This window comes from Aspergillus pseudotamarii (genome assembly GCF_009193445.1).
Source record: "Aspergillus pseudotamarii strain CBS 117625 unplaced genomic scaffold BDV38scaffold_139, whole genome shotgun sequence".
Lineage (NCBI taxonomy): Eukaryota > Fungi > Ascomycota > Eurotiomycetes > Eurotiales > Aspergillaceae > Aspergillus > Aspergillus pseudotamarii.
Genome location: NW_022475153.1, coordinates 1 through 16,118, shown reverse-complemented (window position 1 = coordinate 16,118; position 16,118 = coordinate 1). Strand labels below are relative to the sequence as shown.

At 47.0% G+C, this 16,118-nt stretch overlaps 9 protein-coding genes across 9 annotated transcripts; 4 read left to right on the top strand and 5 right to left on the bottom strand.

Annotated features, from left to right (window-relative positions):
* Nucleotides 1-36: 36 nt before the first annotated feature.
* Nucleotides 37-1,867, top strand: BDV38DRAFT_289222 (MFS transporter; the record flags this gene model as incomplete). The annotated part of the gene is made up of 7 exons (XM_032061201.1): nt 37-194; nt 251-313; nt 369-483; nt 533-850; nt 907-1,633; nt 1,696-1,718; nt 1,778-1,867. 7 exons carry the CDS (start codon nt 37-39, stop codon nt 1,865-1,867), a joined length of 1,494 nt encoding a protein of 497 aa, XP_031906945.1.
* Nucleotides 1,868-2,662: 795 nt separating this feature from the next.
* On the bottom strand, nt 2,663-3,321 carry BDV38DRAFT_289221 (uncharacterized protein; the record flags this gene model as incomplete). Its single annotated transcript, XM_032061200.1, has 3 exons — nt 2,663-2,971; nt 3,040-3,224; nt 3,315-3,321. The coding sequence occupies 3 exons, from the start codon at nt 3,319-3,321 to the stop codon at nt 2,663-2,665; spliced, it is 501 nt and encodes a 166-aa protein (XP_031906944.1).
* A 1,079-nt stretch (nt 3,322-4,400) lies between these two features.
* BDV38DRAFT_290980 (zinc-binding alcohol dehydrogenase family protein) lies at nt 4,401-5,538 on the top strand (the record flags this gene model as incomplete). Its single annotated transcript, XM_032061618.1, has 3 exons — nt 4,401-4,646; nt 4,699-5,313; nt 5,362-5,538. The coding sequence occupies 3 exons, from the start codon at nt 4,401-4,403 to the stop codon at nt 5,536-5,538; spliced, it is 1,038 nt and encodes a 345-aa protein (XP_031906943.1).
* A 482-nt stretch (nt 5,539-6,020) lies between these two features.
* Nucleotides 6,021-7,632, bottom strand: BDV38DRAFT_39498 (zinc-binding alcohol dehydrogenase family protein). Its single transcript, XM_032063276.1, has 3 exons — nt 7,037-7,632; nt 6,396-6,968; nt 6,021-6,332 (listed from the first exon to the last, which is right to left on the bottom strand). The coding sequence occupies exons 1-3, from the start codon at nt 7,364-7,366 to the stop codon at nt 6,120-6,122; spliced, it is 1,116 nt and encodes a 371-aa protein (XP_031906942.1). The 5' UTR covers nt 7,367-7,632; the 3' UTR covers nt 6,021-6,119.
* BDV38DRAFT_39417 (bZIP transcription factor) lies at nt 7,633-9,057 on the top strand. Its single transcript, XM_032063274.1, has 3 exons — nt 7,633-8,067; nt 8,144-8,899; nt 8,964-9,057. Exons 1-2 carry the CDS (start codon nt 7,899-7,901, stop codon nt 8,896-8,898), a joined length of 924 nt encoding a protein of 307 aa, XP_031906941.1. The 5' UTR covers nt 7,633-7,898; the 3' UTR covers nt 8,899; nt 8,964-9,057.
* Nucleotides 8,944-10,083, bottom strand: BDV38DRAFT_289217 (aldo/keto reductase; the record flags this gene model as incomplete). The annotated part of the gene is made up of 6 exons (XM_032061199.1): nt 8,944-9,096; nt 9,164-9,533; nt 9,585-9,766; nt 9,832-9,889; nt 9,940-9,950; nt 10,009-10,083. 6 exons carry the CDS (start codon nt 10,081-10,083, stop codon nt 8,944-8,946), a joined length of 849 nt encoding a protein of 282 aa, XP_031906940.1.
* Nucleotides 10,084-10,678: 595 nt separating this feature from the next.
* BDV38DRAFT_289216 (zinc-binding alcohol dehydrogenase family protein) lies at nt 10,679-11,725 on the top strand (the record flags this gene model as incomplete). Its single annotated transcript, XM_032061198.1, has 1 exon — nt 10,679-11,725. One exon carries the CDS (start codon nt 10,679-10,681, stop codon nt 11,723-11,725), a length of 1,047 nt encoding a protein of 348 aa, XP_031906939.1.
* Nucleotides 11,726-11,779: 54 nt separating this feature from the next.
* On the bottom strand, nt 11,780-12,468 carry BDV38DRAFT_39421 (uncharacterized protein). Its single transcript, XM_032063275.1, has one exon. The coding sequence runs from the start codon at nt 12,311-12,313 to the stop codon at nt 11,834-11,836; it is 480 nt and encodes a 159-aa protein (XP_031906938.1). The 5' UTR covers nt 12,314-12,468; the 3' UTR covers nt 11,780-11,833.
* Nucleotides 12,469-15,170: 2,702 nt separating this feature from the next.
* Nucleotides 15,171-15,801, bottom strand: BDV38DRAFT_39302 (uncharacterized protein). Its single transcript, XM_032063273.1, has one exon. It carries the CDS (start codon nt 15,704-15,706, stop codon nt 15,221-15,223), a length of 486 nt encoding a protein of 161 aa, XP_031906937.1. The 5' UTR covers nt 15,707-15,801; the 3' UTR covers nt 15,171-15,220.
* Between the last annotated feature and the right edge of the window lie 317 nt (nt 15,802-16,118).

Sequence of the window (16,118 nt, the reverse complement as noted above, 5' to 3'; positions counted from 1 at the left end):
TTACTGAATTAACTTAAGATTCAAAAGCCTTAAGTCATGAAGACTGGAAACCGGACGGACACTGGGGAAGGTGACTTATCAAACGGAGATGGAAACAACTCCACATCGTCCACTTTCGAAGATTCCTTTCCAGAAAGCAATTTGGAGAAGGGTATAGTGGGATGGGACGACCAAAAGGATCCAGCAAATCCCAGGTAACTGGCCATTTCCCTCAAGCCATCAATCGACACTAACCCGTCTCTCACGGTAGAAACTTTTCAAAGGCTCGAAAGTGGTCCATCCTAGGTTTTGTCAGTCTCATGTCCTTCCTTAGGTGAGAAAGACGACCATAACTCCATTCTTGGTACATTTATTTAACAGTTCGTAAGTCCCCTTGCATCGTCAATGTTCGCACCGGGCGTTCAGTTTATGAATGCATCCTTTCACAACGAATCCGACGTCTTAAGCTCATTGGTCGTCAGCATCTACCTACTTGGCTACGTTGTAAGTATCTCACTGCTATCCGCGCTGTTCCTATTCTGATTTAATATAGTTCGGTCCATTGGTCCTTTCGCCGCTCAGCGAAATATATGGTCGACGGCCAGTTCTCTTCACCGCAAATTCAATATTCGTCATTTGGCAGATCGGCTGTGCCAAAGCGCCAAACTTAGCAGCTCTGATTGTCTTCCGACTTTTGGCTGGTATTGGTGGCTCTGGATGTCTTACAATAGGGGGTGGTATTATCAGTGATCTTTTCAACCCAACCGAACGAGGGGCAGCCATGGCTGCGTTTAGTATCGGGCCCTTGATAGGCCCTGTCATTGGCCCCATTGCAGGGGGGTTTTTATCTCAGCAGGTCAGCTGGAGATGGGTACGTCAAGTAGATCTTGCCTTTATCCTAATGTGACAATACTAAAGAACTAGCAGGTATTTTGGGTGTTACTGATCGCTTCCGGGACTGCGACGGTGGGCATCGAAGTGTTCAACACCGAAACCAATCCGGAAGTTATCATACAAAAGAAGACCAATCTCCTCGCTAAACAAACAAATAGGCCTGACCTCCGTAATTGTTATAGGAAAGATGAATCTCTGACTAGCTTTCAGATCATCAAAAGTGGGATCCTAGTGCCGATCAGGCTACTCTTCGCCACACCAATTAGCTTCATCCTATCTCTTTATATGTCTCTCGTCTATGGATTGCTATACCTTCTTTTTACCACCATCACCGGCGTTTACGAGGTAACATACCGCTGGTCACCGCAGCTTTGTGGCTTGGCATATTTAGGCATCGGCCTGGGATTTTTCGTTGGGCTCGGCATCGTGGCAAAGTCCAACGACAAGACAGTCGTGACCCTCACGCGTAGCAACGGTGGGGTATATGAACCGGAGATGCGTCTTGCAGCTTGTGGTATCTTCGCTGTGTTCATCCCCATTTCATTTTTCTGGTATGGGTGGGCAGTGGAAAACCAGGCACACTGGGTCGTGCCTATTATTGGGATGATCCCTTTCGGGTTTGGCATGATTGGTGTCTTCATCCCCATTCAAACATACATGGTTGATGCCTTTCCCAAATATGCTGCTTCTGCAGTAGCTGCCCTGACGGCTATGCGTTCTTTATTTGGAGCGTTCCTTCCCTTGGCTGGACCGCAAATGTGTAAGAAATTTCCTTTCTTCGTTCAGCTGCCAGCTGAAAATGCTAACATGATTTAACTGCAGATGCAACGCTGGGGTATGGTTGGGTAAGTAACAGAAACATTTAAGTCACTGCGATTACTTTAGATACTAACCTCTGGAATAGGGCAACTCACTTCTAGGCTTTATATCTGTAGCCCTGGTTCCTGTTCCATATCTAATATACAAGTTTGGTGGATATCTGCGAAAGAAGTAGAGTTGTTATCGGGTCGGAAAGGACAGACGCCACTCTGTGTAGGAGATATCGCCAGGTCCCGATATTCCACAAGACCAAAATGTTACATAATTCTGAATCTACGATCCAGAATGCCCTTGTCTTACTTATATAGCTTCCCGCCGTTACAGTATTGCCTTGATAATAAAAAATGCTAAATAGGATAATAGTCAGAACTTGAGTAAACTCTATATAAATAACTTGAAAAACTAGAGATTTAGAATAGAATATCTTAGGATTTTATATATAAGGGTAGTTAGTAAAGCTCTTGTTTATCTAGTTTGGCATGTATCCACCTTCATATACTTAACCTCTTGTCTCTAATATTCTTTTCCTTTGTCTTCTAGTAAAAATACGGCTCCGCTAGAAACATGCCGGGCTCGTCGAACCTTATCAGGTCATCCCACCGTTACTTGTATAACCGAATATATAATGCACTATCTAGCCCGGACTTGTAGCAATAGGAGGCAGCCTGCGCTACTGCAAATAGAAGACCGTCTAAGAGACCGAGTGGGTCTCTGACCACCTTGTCTGTAACGGAGTTCTATTTCCTCAAAACTACCCATACGTGCTAAATACAAGTATAACTAGGTATTTAGTCCTAGGTTCCTCTGTTACAGCTTTACGGAGTACAATTTCTAACACCTCATGTTTCCACTTTAGTGTTCATTGCAGGCATATAATGAAATAAGTCTGTTAAAAGAACCTGTTGTAGAAACTCGTAAGGGCTGCTGAAGCATTGATTGAGTATTTTCACTGATTCCATCTTTATATTTTTCACTTAAGAAACCAAGAATTCGTCAGCCTTGTCAGCGTCCACTTTCGAAGTGTTACTAGTTCGGACTTCCCCTTAGCAAGGTAACGCCAGCCATTAGTAGCTTGTATCCGAACCTCTGTGCCATCTTCGATTGTAGCACGATTATTTACAAATGGCTCCAACCGGAACTTCCTACTCTCATACCAAGAGCCACTGGGTAATAGGTATTTCTTGTCATAGTAACCGGGAAATGAGTCTGTAAAGGCTACATAGAGGGGATTGTTGTCTATGTTGACGTTTTGCAGCACAGATTGAGAGTAACCCGGCAGCTGCGATGATGTTAGCCATCTGAATGGGTGAGGATGGGTGGGTGAGGAAGTAGTTGTGGATTGCATACATGCGAATCTTGACCTCGAGAGAGGTTATGTCGCATCATCCAGACCCGTGAGCCACCTTTGGTGTCGTCACAGCGTATCGTGCTCTCCCACTGGCCTGCCTTCGCTAATGTATCCCTCTTAAATTTGTCAAAGGGCGCGGCGACACCGTCCGCTAAGTTGCTGAATTCAGTACTCAAGTGCTTCCCTGGGCATGGGTTAGCTGCGACGATGATAGTATTTGTGACTATGCCACCATGATTGAGAAAGGAAAAGAGAGGGCGCAATACGGAGTGACTTATCATCGCGTTTGTACACTGCCAAAGGGCTCTGTATAGCTTTCTCGAAAAGCTCAAATTTAAACGGGACCCATCGATTCGGTTCGTATTTGTCTTGTGCGCTGGCCTCGAATCGATGCCGAATATCGTCAGAACCGTCGAATAAACTCAGCACCTTGTAAAGGGGGAGGACACCGTTTTGCTATTATTGAGGTGTTGTGCATTAGTCCAGGGATCGCTGACTAGACATATCTGCAAACTACGATAATAAGAAATTCTACCTAAAATAAATGTCGAAATTCACTTGATACTGAAAGAAACTCTGAAAAATGCCTGTTTAGCTCAGAAGCTTACAGGAAGATTGCCCGACAACACGTATTAGAGATGCATAAATTTGAAGATGCTTTCACCGTGGCTCCGCCCCTCTGTGTATATGCTGCAGCTGAATATACCCCCCAATTATTTTGTAAATAGGCAATATTCGCTTTTGCCTGAATATTAGAGAAGTGTGGTTATCTAAATACTATTATATAATCCGATTCTCTCTGCCTAACTATATAGAAGTGTTTTAATCTACTCCCTAGGTAAGTTTACCGGAAGTATTACTATTATGCCTTTTATTAACATATCTTAAGACATCTCGTAAGTATACTCAGCCTATTTATATCAGTATATGAGATACGCTGGTTCTAACAGTACTTTACTTTTTTAGTATACTAAATAGTAGAGAAAACTTTTTTCTGTATCTATTTTATTCTAGATAAAGGAAGTATTAGATATAGGATTCTGAATGTAACGGCGGGAAGCTGTATAGTCTGACCAGGGCATTCTGAATCGGCGATGCAGAATTATCATGACCTTTTAGGCTCACCACCATCTTCATTAATTTTTTCAACATAATGATTTATAATGCCCTTTACATGAAAACCCTCGCTGACAAATAAAGATACTGTATTTGCGTCGTATATACGCCGTATGTACGGGACACTACCATACTTCTCATCTATATAATGTCGTGCACTCCCCCTGCTCATCATACCACAGCAATTCTCATCTCACTATCGAACCAAAGGTAAAGAGCCTCTACTATAGTCCTTCAAAGAAACATGTCCAACAAGGCAGCCATCCTCATTCAGACCCACGGCCCTCTAGTTATCAAGGACCTGCCTATCCCACAATGTGCACCAACAGAAGTGATAGTCAAAGTGAAGGCAGTCGCCACCAACGCCGCAGACTGGAAGGTATACGAGGGTCATTTCCCCCAAGACCTCCCAATAATCCTAGGTTGTGACATTGTCGGGGAAATCTCCGAAGTCGGCCCAAGGGTGACTGGCTTCAACGTTGGAGACAAGGTACACATAATTCTTAAAGCCACAGTCCAACATCCTCTAACGAAAGTCACAGGTGGCCGGCTACACCCAACAACAACTAACCGGAATGCAATCCATGATGAGCACAGGCCGAGTCGCGTCCGACCTTCGCCACGGCGGCTACCAAACGTACGTCCCCATGCTCCCACGCATGATCTTCAAGGTCCCAGATTCCATCCCCGATGAAGTCGCAACGACCTTCGGCTGTTCCTTCTTCACTGCTGCAACGGCCGTCTTCAGATCCCTCGACTTCCCCTACCCGATTCCGTCCTCTGCTCCGGCCGGCAGGGAAAAAGTACTTGTCTGGGGCGGAGCAAGTGCTGTAGGCGCTTTTGCGATCCAGCTTCTCAAGGCGTCCCATGCTGAAGTCACGGCTGTTTGTTCCGCCAAGAACTTTGACTATGTTAGGAGTCTGGGAGCTAGTCATGTTATTGACTATGGGGCTAGTGATGTGGTTGAGCAAGTGAAAGCGCAGGGTCTTAGGTTTAGGGTTGCGTTTGATGCTATTTCGTCGCAGGAGACGTGTAATGCTTGTTTGGATATTGTGGGTGAGGGTGGTAAGGTGGCCAATGTGCAGTTTTTGGAGGCGTTGAGACGGCCGAATATTGATTTGGTACATACGAATGTTGTTGAGATTTTGGGGGAGTCGGTAAGTTACTTTTCAACGAAACGGTGTGGATTGTGCTGATATTGGCAGGATGCGGAATTCCTTTCCTCCTTGATTGGGGTTTGGACACCGAAGGCAGTAAGTGAAGGCACCTTGAAGGGTGTGCAGTTCACGAAGTACTCTGGTGGATTGAGCGCTATTGATCGTGCAATTCAGGATCACCGTGATGGCAAGATTGCTGGAAAGGGGGTTGTTAGGGGTATCTAATAGGGGTACTTGTGTATTGGTTCACGGTCAAGGAGTAGAACAGAGTAGAAAGTAGTGAACGGTGGCTTTAGAATACAATTGTCTATTAAATTTGATTCCTGCGTACGACAATACCATGGGCGTAGAAGATATGCCTACCTCAATATCAAGTTTTCAATATTAATGATGTTTGATTTAAGTTCTAACGAATGTGAATGAGCAGATTTATGTGTTTAGTATGTCCCTTTCCCATGTGTATCCTCTAATGTCTCCAACTAGAGTAGCCAATGGTTCTTTCCTTTCTTCTATTCAGGCTCTGTTATCCCGTATCGTTTCTTGGGAGGGTGAGAAACCAATCAACTAGGGATAAATCAAAGTTAACGCATAGGCTCCTTTGTAATAGCTTAGAAGGCTCTACAATCTAGACGATAATACGAAAGTCTACGGCGCTCGTGAACGAGCCATGAATTCTGAAAGCGCCAATTGCTATTTCTGCTACATCCAAAAGACTTGATCTCCAAGTTTTACATTAGGTTCAACACAGTCATCTAACACTCTAGTACGTCCTACTTTCCTGCACATATTGACTATATCGAAGCAGTTTACTCATATTGCGGGTATTCCTCCTTGGTCCAAACCTTCCAGACAAGTCTTTCACCACTAACAGTGCCACTTCTCAAGGTATCCAGAGCCGTGGAGGCCCTCTGCAAGAGCGAGCCGCCTTCAATCTCACGATACTTATTCGGCTGAATGGCCCCCGAGTCAAGTAGTGCGGGAACAATATCTGGGAATAGATGATCTTTCAAAAAGGCATTCTATTGTAAAGTCAGCTATCTAAGGCCAAGCCAGGACAACGGCAGTGAGACTCCTGTACATACCGCTTCATAAGCATAGCTTATAACGCTGTGGACCTCTACACCAGACATCCAGGGTGCTTCCCCGGCAACGTCAGCTGAAACCTGCACACCCTCCTTGTCTGAAGGAGAACGGGTAACCACAGGGAGAACAGCGGCCACAATTGAGCCTGGCAGAGTTGCGATTTTGGCGATATGCTGCAGAGATCCGGACTTCGAGGAGATACAGTCGAAAGCGCGAATGGGAATGGCGGGGCTTTCTGTGTTCAATATCTTGAGGATCGAGTCTATGGCGTTGGGGTCTTGATAATCAATGACATGTTTGGCGCCGTAGCCCTTGATCCTTTCGTGGTGCTTGGAAGATGCCGTTGCGATGACTTCCGTGTATCCCCAATACTGGAGGATCTGGACTGCGAATTGACCAACGGAGCTACCTGCTCCCCAGATGAGAATCGGTGCATCTTGGTGCTGAGGGGTAAAGTTGGAGGGACGTGGCCAAGGCAGGTCCAGTCCAAGCTTCTCAGAGAGAGTCAGAAATGCGGTACAGAAGTTTGTCGGCACCGTAACCGCGGCAGCCAGCGACACACTTGGGGGCGTCTAGTTCGTTGGTCAGCTCTATAGAACGTGGCTGGAAAGGAAATCTTCAAAATAATGTATATATTGACCTTTCCAAAGAGATGTTCCGCTGCGGTTACATAGATCTGTTGGCCCTTCTCCTTGTCGTTGTGAAAGAAGAAACCAAAGACTTGATCACCAACACGAAGGCGCTCAACACCCGGCCCAACTGCCACCACGGTACCAGCACCGCTGTCACCGAGACCCTGAGGGAATTGGACCATTAAGCCAGCATCCACTTGGTACACGTCCAAGGGTGCGGAAGGTACCCATTCTATGCGGACTTGGACTTCATTTTGCTGGGGCTCCGGGGTGGGGACTTGCACCAACTTCAACGGCTTCTTGATGCCGGTTATTTGAAGTGCAGGATGAGTGGCCATGTTTTCTCAGATAATGAGTTTTGTGGATGGAAGATTGAAAGGGCTTGATGCTCCCACATAACAGCAGAAACGGGCCTGCTATATACTAGGTAGTGGGGAAGCCTAGAGAGTGGTTTTCACGCAATTCTCCGTTGCTTCGATAGTCATAATGCATGATGAATAACAAGCTGCTTACCCTCTGCCAGTCCGTCATTGGTGTAGACCGCTTAGGAGGTAACAGTGTAGTATGGGTCGATCAAGCTTTCATGAAACCACCAAAGATAGGGCAAGTTTTCGGACTTAGTGCGGCTTTAGTCCCATCCGCGACTAGGTTGGCCAATAAACGCTAATCCCGATTAACTATGCAGACTTGAGAAATGATTAGAAATCCAAGGTTCGCCTGCAAGTGGGCCACACGCAGACCTTCCACCAATAAATTGCAAGATGTAAGCGTCTTATTTGAAGCTAAGATCAAAGCAAATGACGTCCCATCCCCTACCGCAACGTTCATGTCACAACGACCGAGCACCGAGAAAATATTTGCCCTATAACCATGACAGAGAAGCGAAGCACCGCACAATTAGTGGATCCAAGCTTATCAATGAGCCTTCAGCGGATGCCACAGCAGTCACGGGCATATTCCCCCGATGAGGACTGGACCGGTGTCACCAACCCGGCTGCGCGACGCAGGTTACAAAATCGGCTGAACCAGAGAGCCTACCGTGAGATTTTCACTAGACTCAAAATAGATCCAATGCCTACCGCAAGCTAACAAAGTCCGGTTATTCCGGACTGCAGGGTTACGCCGACAAGGGCAGGACAAACGAGCAGCGCAGACGGACAGTGCCCAACCTGCGTCCGCTGGTCCCCGCCACCCTACTCTTGTCACGACTACCGCAAAGTCGCCGGCACAGCATGACTCGATTACATGCGGGTTATCCGAGGTGCAGCATCTGGAGTGTACCTTTGCCCCTCCAAATTTACATGAACTTATGACCCAGTTCGAGCGGCGAGCCATGGCACGCTATGTCGAGGGTTCGCCCAGAACAGACCTTCTCCTCAATTTGAGTAGATTAAATGTTCTACGAGCAGCGTACCAAAACGTCCGTGCAATTGGCATGACGGTCGAGTGGATGTGCCAGGATAGTACGATTTCCATTTTTAGTTTGGCCAGCCCACGAGGTTGTGAGAATAGCATTCCTCACAGCTTACAACCAACACTATTGCAGCGAACCGTGCCGCACCACCCATGGCTTGATATTTTCCCCATTCCACAGATGAGGGATAATCTCATCCGTGCAGGGACAGATTTAGATGATGATGAGTTGTGCCATGACCTCACGGCATTCTGGGACACACGTAGTAGCAACGCAACAATGCTGGTATGGGGAACACCTTGGGACCCCGAGAACTGGGAGGTCACGGAGGATTTTGCAAAGAAGTGGCGCTTCTTTCTTCGAGGTTGCCCGGAAATTCTTCTTTCGACAAATAAATGGAGAGTCAGGAGGGGTGAAAAACCGCTCGTTTGGACGAAGGTTTTCAGTAGTGCATGAGGTATACAAGGATGATCAGTGCATTTCAACTATGATAGTATATCTCTAATCCTGTTGTACGGTAGGATCCCAGGTGGAAGGTGCATATTCATCCGTATGCAGAGATTGCATGTCGTCCTCATCCAGCTCGAAGTCAAACACATTCGCATTCTCTAGAATCCGCTCTAGGGTAGCGGACTTGGGCAGTGGCACGAAACCCTAGGTGAAAGGCAAAGGCCGAACATTAGCCAATTTACTAGTCACAAAGGCTTGGCTAAATACTTACTTTCTGAAGGCTCCAGCGAATCAAAACCTGAGCCGGGCTTTTCTTGTGTTTCTCGCTGATTGCGCGCAAAACAGGTTCATCCATTCTTGTGCCTCTGGCCAGCGGGGAGTAAGCCTCAATGACCACCCCACGTTTATGCAACCAGTCGACTAAATCAGCACGTCCAAGCCAAGGATGGAGCTCATATTGGCCAACTTCAATTCTTCCCTCCCCACTGCTTTTGATGTAATCTTCCAACTCTTCTAGATGGTGAAGGCCAAAGTTGGACACACCGATTGACCTCGCCATTCCCGCTTTCTGTGCTTCTGCCAAAGCACGCCAAGCGCCGCGACGACCCTCTTTACCCCCAAAGGGGGCATGGAGAAGGATTCTTCCAAAGTCAGCTTAAGTGACGCATAGTGTATGACAGGGAGCTTCTCACAGGTCAAAATACTCTGTTTCTGCTTTCTTCAAGCTGTCCTCAATGCTTCGCTTCGCTGCCTCATACCCCGTAGCTTGCGGTAAAACCTTTGTGGTCAGGAATACATCGGATCGCTTCAGTCCAGCCTTTTCTATGGCAGAGACACACTCTCTTTCATTCCTATATACCGCAGCTGAATCGATCTAGACGATCGCACTGTCAGTACTTGCAGCTGATTATCAAAGGAAGGGACGAGAAGATGTCTCACATGGCGATACCCAGCTTTCAGAGCTCTCTCGGTGACGTCTTCAGCAATTTCGCCTGGGCTGACATCATTAGCACCATTTTCATAGTACCAGAATATTTCCTGGCATACACTTGGTAAAGCTGAGAATGACGTTAGATTTACTTCTAGATCTAAATCAGGGCGATCATTGTCACGTACTCCATATCCCAGCACTGGAATTGTATACCCCGAAAGGATATTTTGGGTAGACGTGAGACTCAGCTTCGCCGCCATTACGTATAAAAACTGAGCCGATAAGGCATGAATTGATAGTTCACCAACGGGAAGAATGGGTCAAGAGCAGACACGATCACGGAACCAGGTCCCTTATGGCTTTATACCGATCCGTTCCCTCCAAGCTTCTTAGTAATGATATCATATTCGTACCGGAATCAGCGTTGCTGTGGATTACTCCGTAGATACCGAAGGCGCTATTGATTCCAGGGTTCTTTAGTTCCTAGATTGCTAGAGTGGGGGCTCGTTAGAAACGCACTTTTAAGACACTGATACCAAGGTAGCTTGCTTACCTCGCCAATCAGAAATAGCTCCTATGACCCACTAGAGGCCAGAACTTGCTCGAGTGGATCATTGCCCTATGCCACGGGAAGGAGAATGCAAGCTGCTTACAGATTCAATCCTATTGGATATCAAATGGGGAGTCGTCCTGTCGGAGGAATCGGAGATAAACGTGGGTGTGCCCGGTGTAATCGAGCAATCAAGTCAGGCGGTATGTGAGTATTTATTAGCGGAGACACCACCTTCAAACTATGGACAGTCTTCCATACATTCCCCGAAAGACCTTTCTCTCTTTGTATCCAATCACACAGACATGGCATCACAGAAAGCAGTCGTCCTTACTTCGCCAAAGCATGCGCAGGTAGTGAGCGATAGAGCCATTCCGAAGCTGCGTGACGATTGTATCTTAGTCAAGACTGTCAGTGTCGCCTTGAATCCTACCGATTGGAAACATATTGACTTCCTGGCTCCCGCTGGTGTCCTTGTTGGGTGCGATTATGCCGGAATTGTGGAAGCAGTCGGCAAAAATGTGAAGAAACCTTTCACGAAAGGAGACCGGATCTGTGGATTTGTCCACGGGTCCAATGCCGTCCAACCCGAGGATGGAGCCTTTGCTGAATACATTATCGTCGAAGGCGACCTTCAATACAAAATCCCTGACAGCATGGGATTTGAAGAGGCGGCGACTTTGGGACTTGGAGTTACCACTGCCGCTCTTGGGCTTTATCAGAGTCTCAAACTTGCTCTCCCAATCGCTCCTATTCAGAATCAAACCCCAGTCTTGATTTACGGGGGCTCATCAGCTACCGGAACTTTGGCGATTCAATTTGCGAAGTTATCTGGTTATGAAGTTCTGACAGCCTGCTCCCCTCGCCATTTCGATCAGGTCAGGGATCTGGGTGCCGATGCTGCTTTCGATTACAATGACCCAACCTCCGCCAGGGCGATTAGAGAGCGAACGAATGACAGCCTTACGTTAGCTTTCGATACAATATCAGTGGAGAGCAGTGCCACGTACTGCGATCATGCGCTATCCACCAAGGGCGGCGACTACAGCTCACTTCTCCCGATAAAGACTGAGCGTGAGAATATCCGGGATCGATCGACTATGGCCTATACGACATTTGGTCGGAGCTTTCAGTTCGGGACAAGAGAGATTCCGGCTCAGCCAGGCGATAGAGCTTTTATGGAACAATTCTCTGGCATTTTCCAGGACTTGCTGGCCAGAGGAAAGATCAAGGCACATCCTCCTAGGGTCGGCAATGCCGGGCTAAACGGTATCTTAGACGGACTTCAGCTCTTAAGGGACGGTAAAATTCGTGGGGAGAAGCTTGTTTATAATATCGCAGATACTCGCTGATTCCGGGATAATTATAATCGACCACTGTACCCTACGCGGACCCAGCCGATATCACGAAGAGAATAAGTTCAAGGAGATCAAGTCCGATATTGCAATTCAGCTATCTTTTCATTTGATCAAGAGAGTAAAATTATCCAAGCATAGGAGGTAAAGGGGCTTTACCAAATTTCTGATGGTGCAGAATAGTCGGCCATACTTGGACCCCTGTAGCATCTGCGCCGACCACTGCGACTGTCTTATCTCAATGAGTATCGGATCATTAATACGGGTAACCTGTGAATGTTCTTTTAATCCCATCGAGAAGTACATGCAAAGAACTAACCGACAGTAAATATGGCATTTGTCGCCTGTCGCAGAGACGTTCTTCTCGGCAGCTTCTGTGAAAGGTTTCTGGCTTTTCATCCTAACCATGTTCAATGATTGCAATACTAGGTGTTTACAGCAATCCGTCTCATGGTACTCTTTCTTCACGGCTTGAATTACATGTATCGTAGTTCTTCTTGTCAAACTGCGGACCTTGATGTTATTTGGTTCGCCAATAATGTTTGAATAGGAGATGCCGTGGCTCAAGGTGCTGCGGGCAGGCATCAATTCTCATTCGAGTAGAAGGAGATTACGGGGCGAGTGCTCACCACTAATAGGAGCTCATGGCTCGTTAGCAGCCCTTTTTAGTAAGTCAAGCGTGAAACAAGACTGTCTCAGGCCGTATACGAGGTTACTCGTCAGGTATACGGTCTGTGCCAACCTTTACTCGAGGCTGAGACATGTCTTTCTGCACTTGCGTGAACGAAGCGAGACGGGAAGATTCATCAATTCAAGTACGGACATGTTTCAAACAGTGTAACCAAAAACGAGGGATAACCTGAAAACAGACCAGGCCTGTCAGGTGATACGGTTCTATGTTTCATGTTCATCCGCCCCGATAGCAGCAAGCAAGATGCAAGAGAAACCCCGCACTTCTTCGTGGAATTTTGGCTGGCGTAGGTAGAACGGAAGATGCGTACCCAGGGGCTTAATCCAAAGCCTCTTCGCCATTGTCGCATCAGGATCAATAAGCTCATGACCAGCTGGTATGAAGAGACGCGCACAGTGATGTGTATCCTCACTAGCGCAGGTGCTACATACAAACTTATTGGGGCAATAGATCCGCATCCCTATGACACCATGAATGCCTTCTTTCGTCATCGAGCATAGATCGAGTAAATAGAGCACAGACTTGCCCTGGCAGCTTCGGAGGCCTGCGCCTGCATCTGCAGCCATCCCTCCAGTGCGGCGCAACCTAATGCAACGAGATCTTAGAGCTCAGGCCAATTCATGCAATGTATGTGCGAGGGATTAAACCCTGTTTCCAGTGAGCTAAGGACAACATCGTTATTTCCGAGTCACACTAATGCTGGTGCCTGTGGTCATGAGAAGCACTCCCGTAGATTTCAACGCACTATCAGTGGCTGGGTTTGTATTCCATGATGGGACACACGAGAGTCAGAAGCCAAGCGCTAGGCAACTGCTGTGTTCCTCCGTATGCGCCAATAGAGCTACTGCTATGACTGTCCTCTCTGGCCCGCGTAAATGTCTCAAATACGCCCATGGTGCTATCTTTAGCATACTCAGTGAAAGGGAGGGGAAGGTGTGGTAGGTGTGGTAGGTGGATGGGGAGCAATAACGTACAAGAAAGGTATTCTGTACACACCCACCTACTATTAGGAGCGACTCAGCTATGCAGGGGTCTATCTAATCACATTGGTGACGCATGACCGATCGTCATTCATGGGCTCGAATGATCGACTGGAGGTCGGCGTTGCGTCTGACGACACCCTCCCCTACAGTATCTGTTAGTCTCTTTTTCTTGAGTCATACTGCTGGGCTTGAACTGCGCCTGCATCTCTAGTTGTGCCTTAACCGTCTCGGCGGGTTGAGCCTAGGAGACAAGAGCATTTTAGTTCACTGAGAATTCTAAAAACCTGATCCAAAGGATCCGATTATAGGGGAAGCAAGGGAAAAGAAATTTGTCCAAAAAGGATTATACAATGCAAGAAAGAAGGCTGTAAGACTAAGCCACTGGGTGTGCGTACTCACTATCCGCAGCAATTTTTTTTTTTTTTGTTGTTGTTGTTGTTGTTGTTTATTTTCCAAATGAAGACATTTCGCCGTGAGTAAATCAGTCGTATGCAACAAAGGTCGACCCCTCGATGGAATTGGATTTGAGATCCTGTGGCCATTATTGGATGTCAGGGTGGACTAGTAGTCTTCAAATCAAGAACACAATAAAATCACGGCAAACGAGCGCAGCCGAAAACAATACATGGGATATGTGGTCTTTGGGAGTGACCCAGTGTGGAGTCGGTGGTCAGTGTGATGGTGGTGGGGGAGTCGTCTGATCCCTCCGTTTCAGTGTGGGTGACTTAGGGTTTATCACACACTACTTATCTCTGCCTAGAGACGATCCGATACTATCCAGCATTGTATCTTGAATGATCGATGATGAGCCCATCGAGGGTGGAAGTGGCATTCGGATGGCGTTAGCGGGTGTGTGAAAGTCTGTCGAGTCAACAACCCACTAGTCGAGATTCTTCATAATCTAGTCAAGTTGCACCGACCGCTGAAGATCGACTGTGCGTACCGAATTGTTCGGATCTGGGGTCACAAATCAAGGGGATCGTCTTTTCAGATACCTATCAGCTGGCGGTGGGATGACTTGCAGACTAGTCGGCCGCTAGTGCTGGCACTAAATCTATCACACTCGAACGTCGTCCCAGTCATCGCCCACTTTGACCCTCCTTGACGATCGACCGTTGACTGATCGAGTGGGAAAATGGGTTTCAACTTCTCCCTTTTGGATGCACGCCCAGTATCATTTGTAGTATTATTCCACACTGGACACTCTCCGTTCTGACTGGTGCCTTGTTTTGCCTGCCGGGGAGTAGTAATGGTAGTCGGGGCAGTCGTGGTAGTAGTGATGGGAAACCGAAGGGTCTAGGTCAGCCGATTTTACCGCGTGTGGTTACAACAGGTTTCTCGTTTGTCGGTTGAACATGGTATCAGTGATGTACAGCTCCGTTTAAAAGGACGTACGCAACCCCCCGTCTTGCTTCCTACTCTGTATAAAGTGTCACTACGAGTCCTGCTGTTTAACAATCGACACCCGTGCAATGTGCTTGAACGCCGCTTTCTCGCCGAGAACTTCCTGTGCTGGCATCGTGCATACCCACTGAAAGTTTATTGGGTTTTCTGATGCGCACCCGCGTAGTAGACACCATATTCAATTTATTATTTCTGCGACCAATTCCGCCACTACTCCAGTCAATGCACTCGTGTTCATCTTCATTTGCTATGTGTTTTTCCATCATCGTGTCCTGCAGCCGTGGAGATGTGTCAATGATCCATGTTCCCTACTAGCCATATCTCTACTAGTGTCCGTCGCTTCCGCGGGAACCCCGTCAGTCACCAAAACGGAAATTTATACTTAATTGGCAGGGGACCTCATTGAGTCCAAGATCACCTCAGCTCCACCGTTTGACACACTTCACGCCTTTTGAAACTAGTAGTACGGGATAAGATCAGTGGTCTCAAATGTGAGTATTGCCTATCTGGGCTTTTTGCCTCCCTTTGCCTTTTTGTTTTTTTGCCTCTCTCACTCCAATCATAACGTACCGCGCTTGCCAGATTTAAATCCCTCGCAGATGACCGGGGGTGGAGACGCAAAGTGGAACTAACCATTAAATCCGCACCCGTACCGTCACTTAGTCTCCTTACCGTCACTTTTCTGCCCCTCCCCATGACGCCATGTTGGCTCTTTGGTTGGTTTTCCCCGCAAGCTAACGGTCGAATAGAGTTGCTTGTTCCCTGGTTAGGGCCTTCAATTTTCAGGGGAAATTCGACTATTATCCTCAGAGAAGCAAGAGTATTGATAGACGAAAAACTGTGTACCGAAAGGGAAAAGAAAAGCAAACCCCCAAAGATTAACAACGGAAGCTCTCGCATGATTTGTTACCAGTTGAGGGGTCGGATAGACGTCGATCCGGAGTGCTTAACGACCACTACGACTGCTGTATTGACCGATCTGAGGTCCTGTTGAATCGTCCCACTGTGGGTTGGGGAAGAAACCGAAAAAAAGAAAACAAAATTTAAGAATCAAACACGAAGAGCGAAGAAAAAAAAATATAAATTCCTCAATGGCACTTTCTCCACGATCCTCCGTCTCAGACTCTTCCTCGTCACCTTCGCTCTATCCTTCGTCTTGCAGTTCCCTTCATTCTCCGCCATTACTGAGTGGTAAGTGGATTCCGCTCCACCCTTTTTTTTTTTTTTTTTTTTTTTTTTTTTTTTTTTTTTTTTTTTTTTTTTTTTTTTGTATCGCGTCCACATCATCTGATATGTGCTTGTCCCTGTTTCA

Excerpts from the sequence above, each read along its gene's own strand:
- BDV38DRAFT_39302 (XM_032063273.1), bottom strand. The coding sequence starts at position 15,706 with ATGCGAGAGCTTCCGTTGTTAATCTTTGGGGGTTTGCTTTTCTTTTCC.
- BDV38DRAFT_39421 (XM_032063275.1), bottom strand. The coding sequence starts at position 12,313 with ATGCCTGCCCGCAGCACCTTGAGCCACGGCATCTCCTATTCAAACATT.
- BDV38DRAFT_39498 (XM_032063276.1), bottom strand. The coding sequence starts at position 7,366 with ATGGCCACTCATCCTGCACTTCAAATAACCGGCATCAAGAAGCCGTTG. Across the intron at positions 6,969-7,036 it reads CGGAACATCTCTTTGGAAAG|ACGCCCCCAAGTGTGTCGCT; the intron begins GTCAATATATAC and ends CCAACGAACTAG. Across the intron at positions 6,333-6,395 it reads TAAGCTATGCTTATGAAGCG|AATGCCTTTTTGAAAGATCA; the intron begins GTATGTACAGGA and ends ACTTTACAATAG.
- BDV38DRAFT_39417 (XM_032063274.1), top strand. The coding sequence starts at position 7,899 with ATGACAGAGAAGCGAAGCACCGCACAATTAGTGGATCCAAGCTTATCA. Across the intron at positions 8,068-8,143 it reads GCTGAACCAGAGAGCCTACC|GGTTACGCCGACAAGGGCAG; the intron begins GTGAGATTTTCA and ends TCCGGACTGCAG.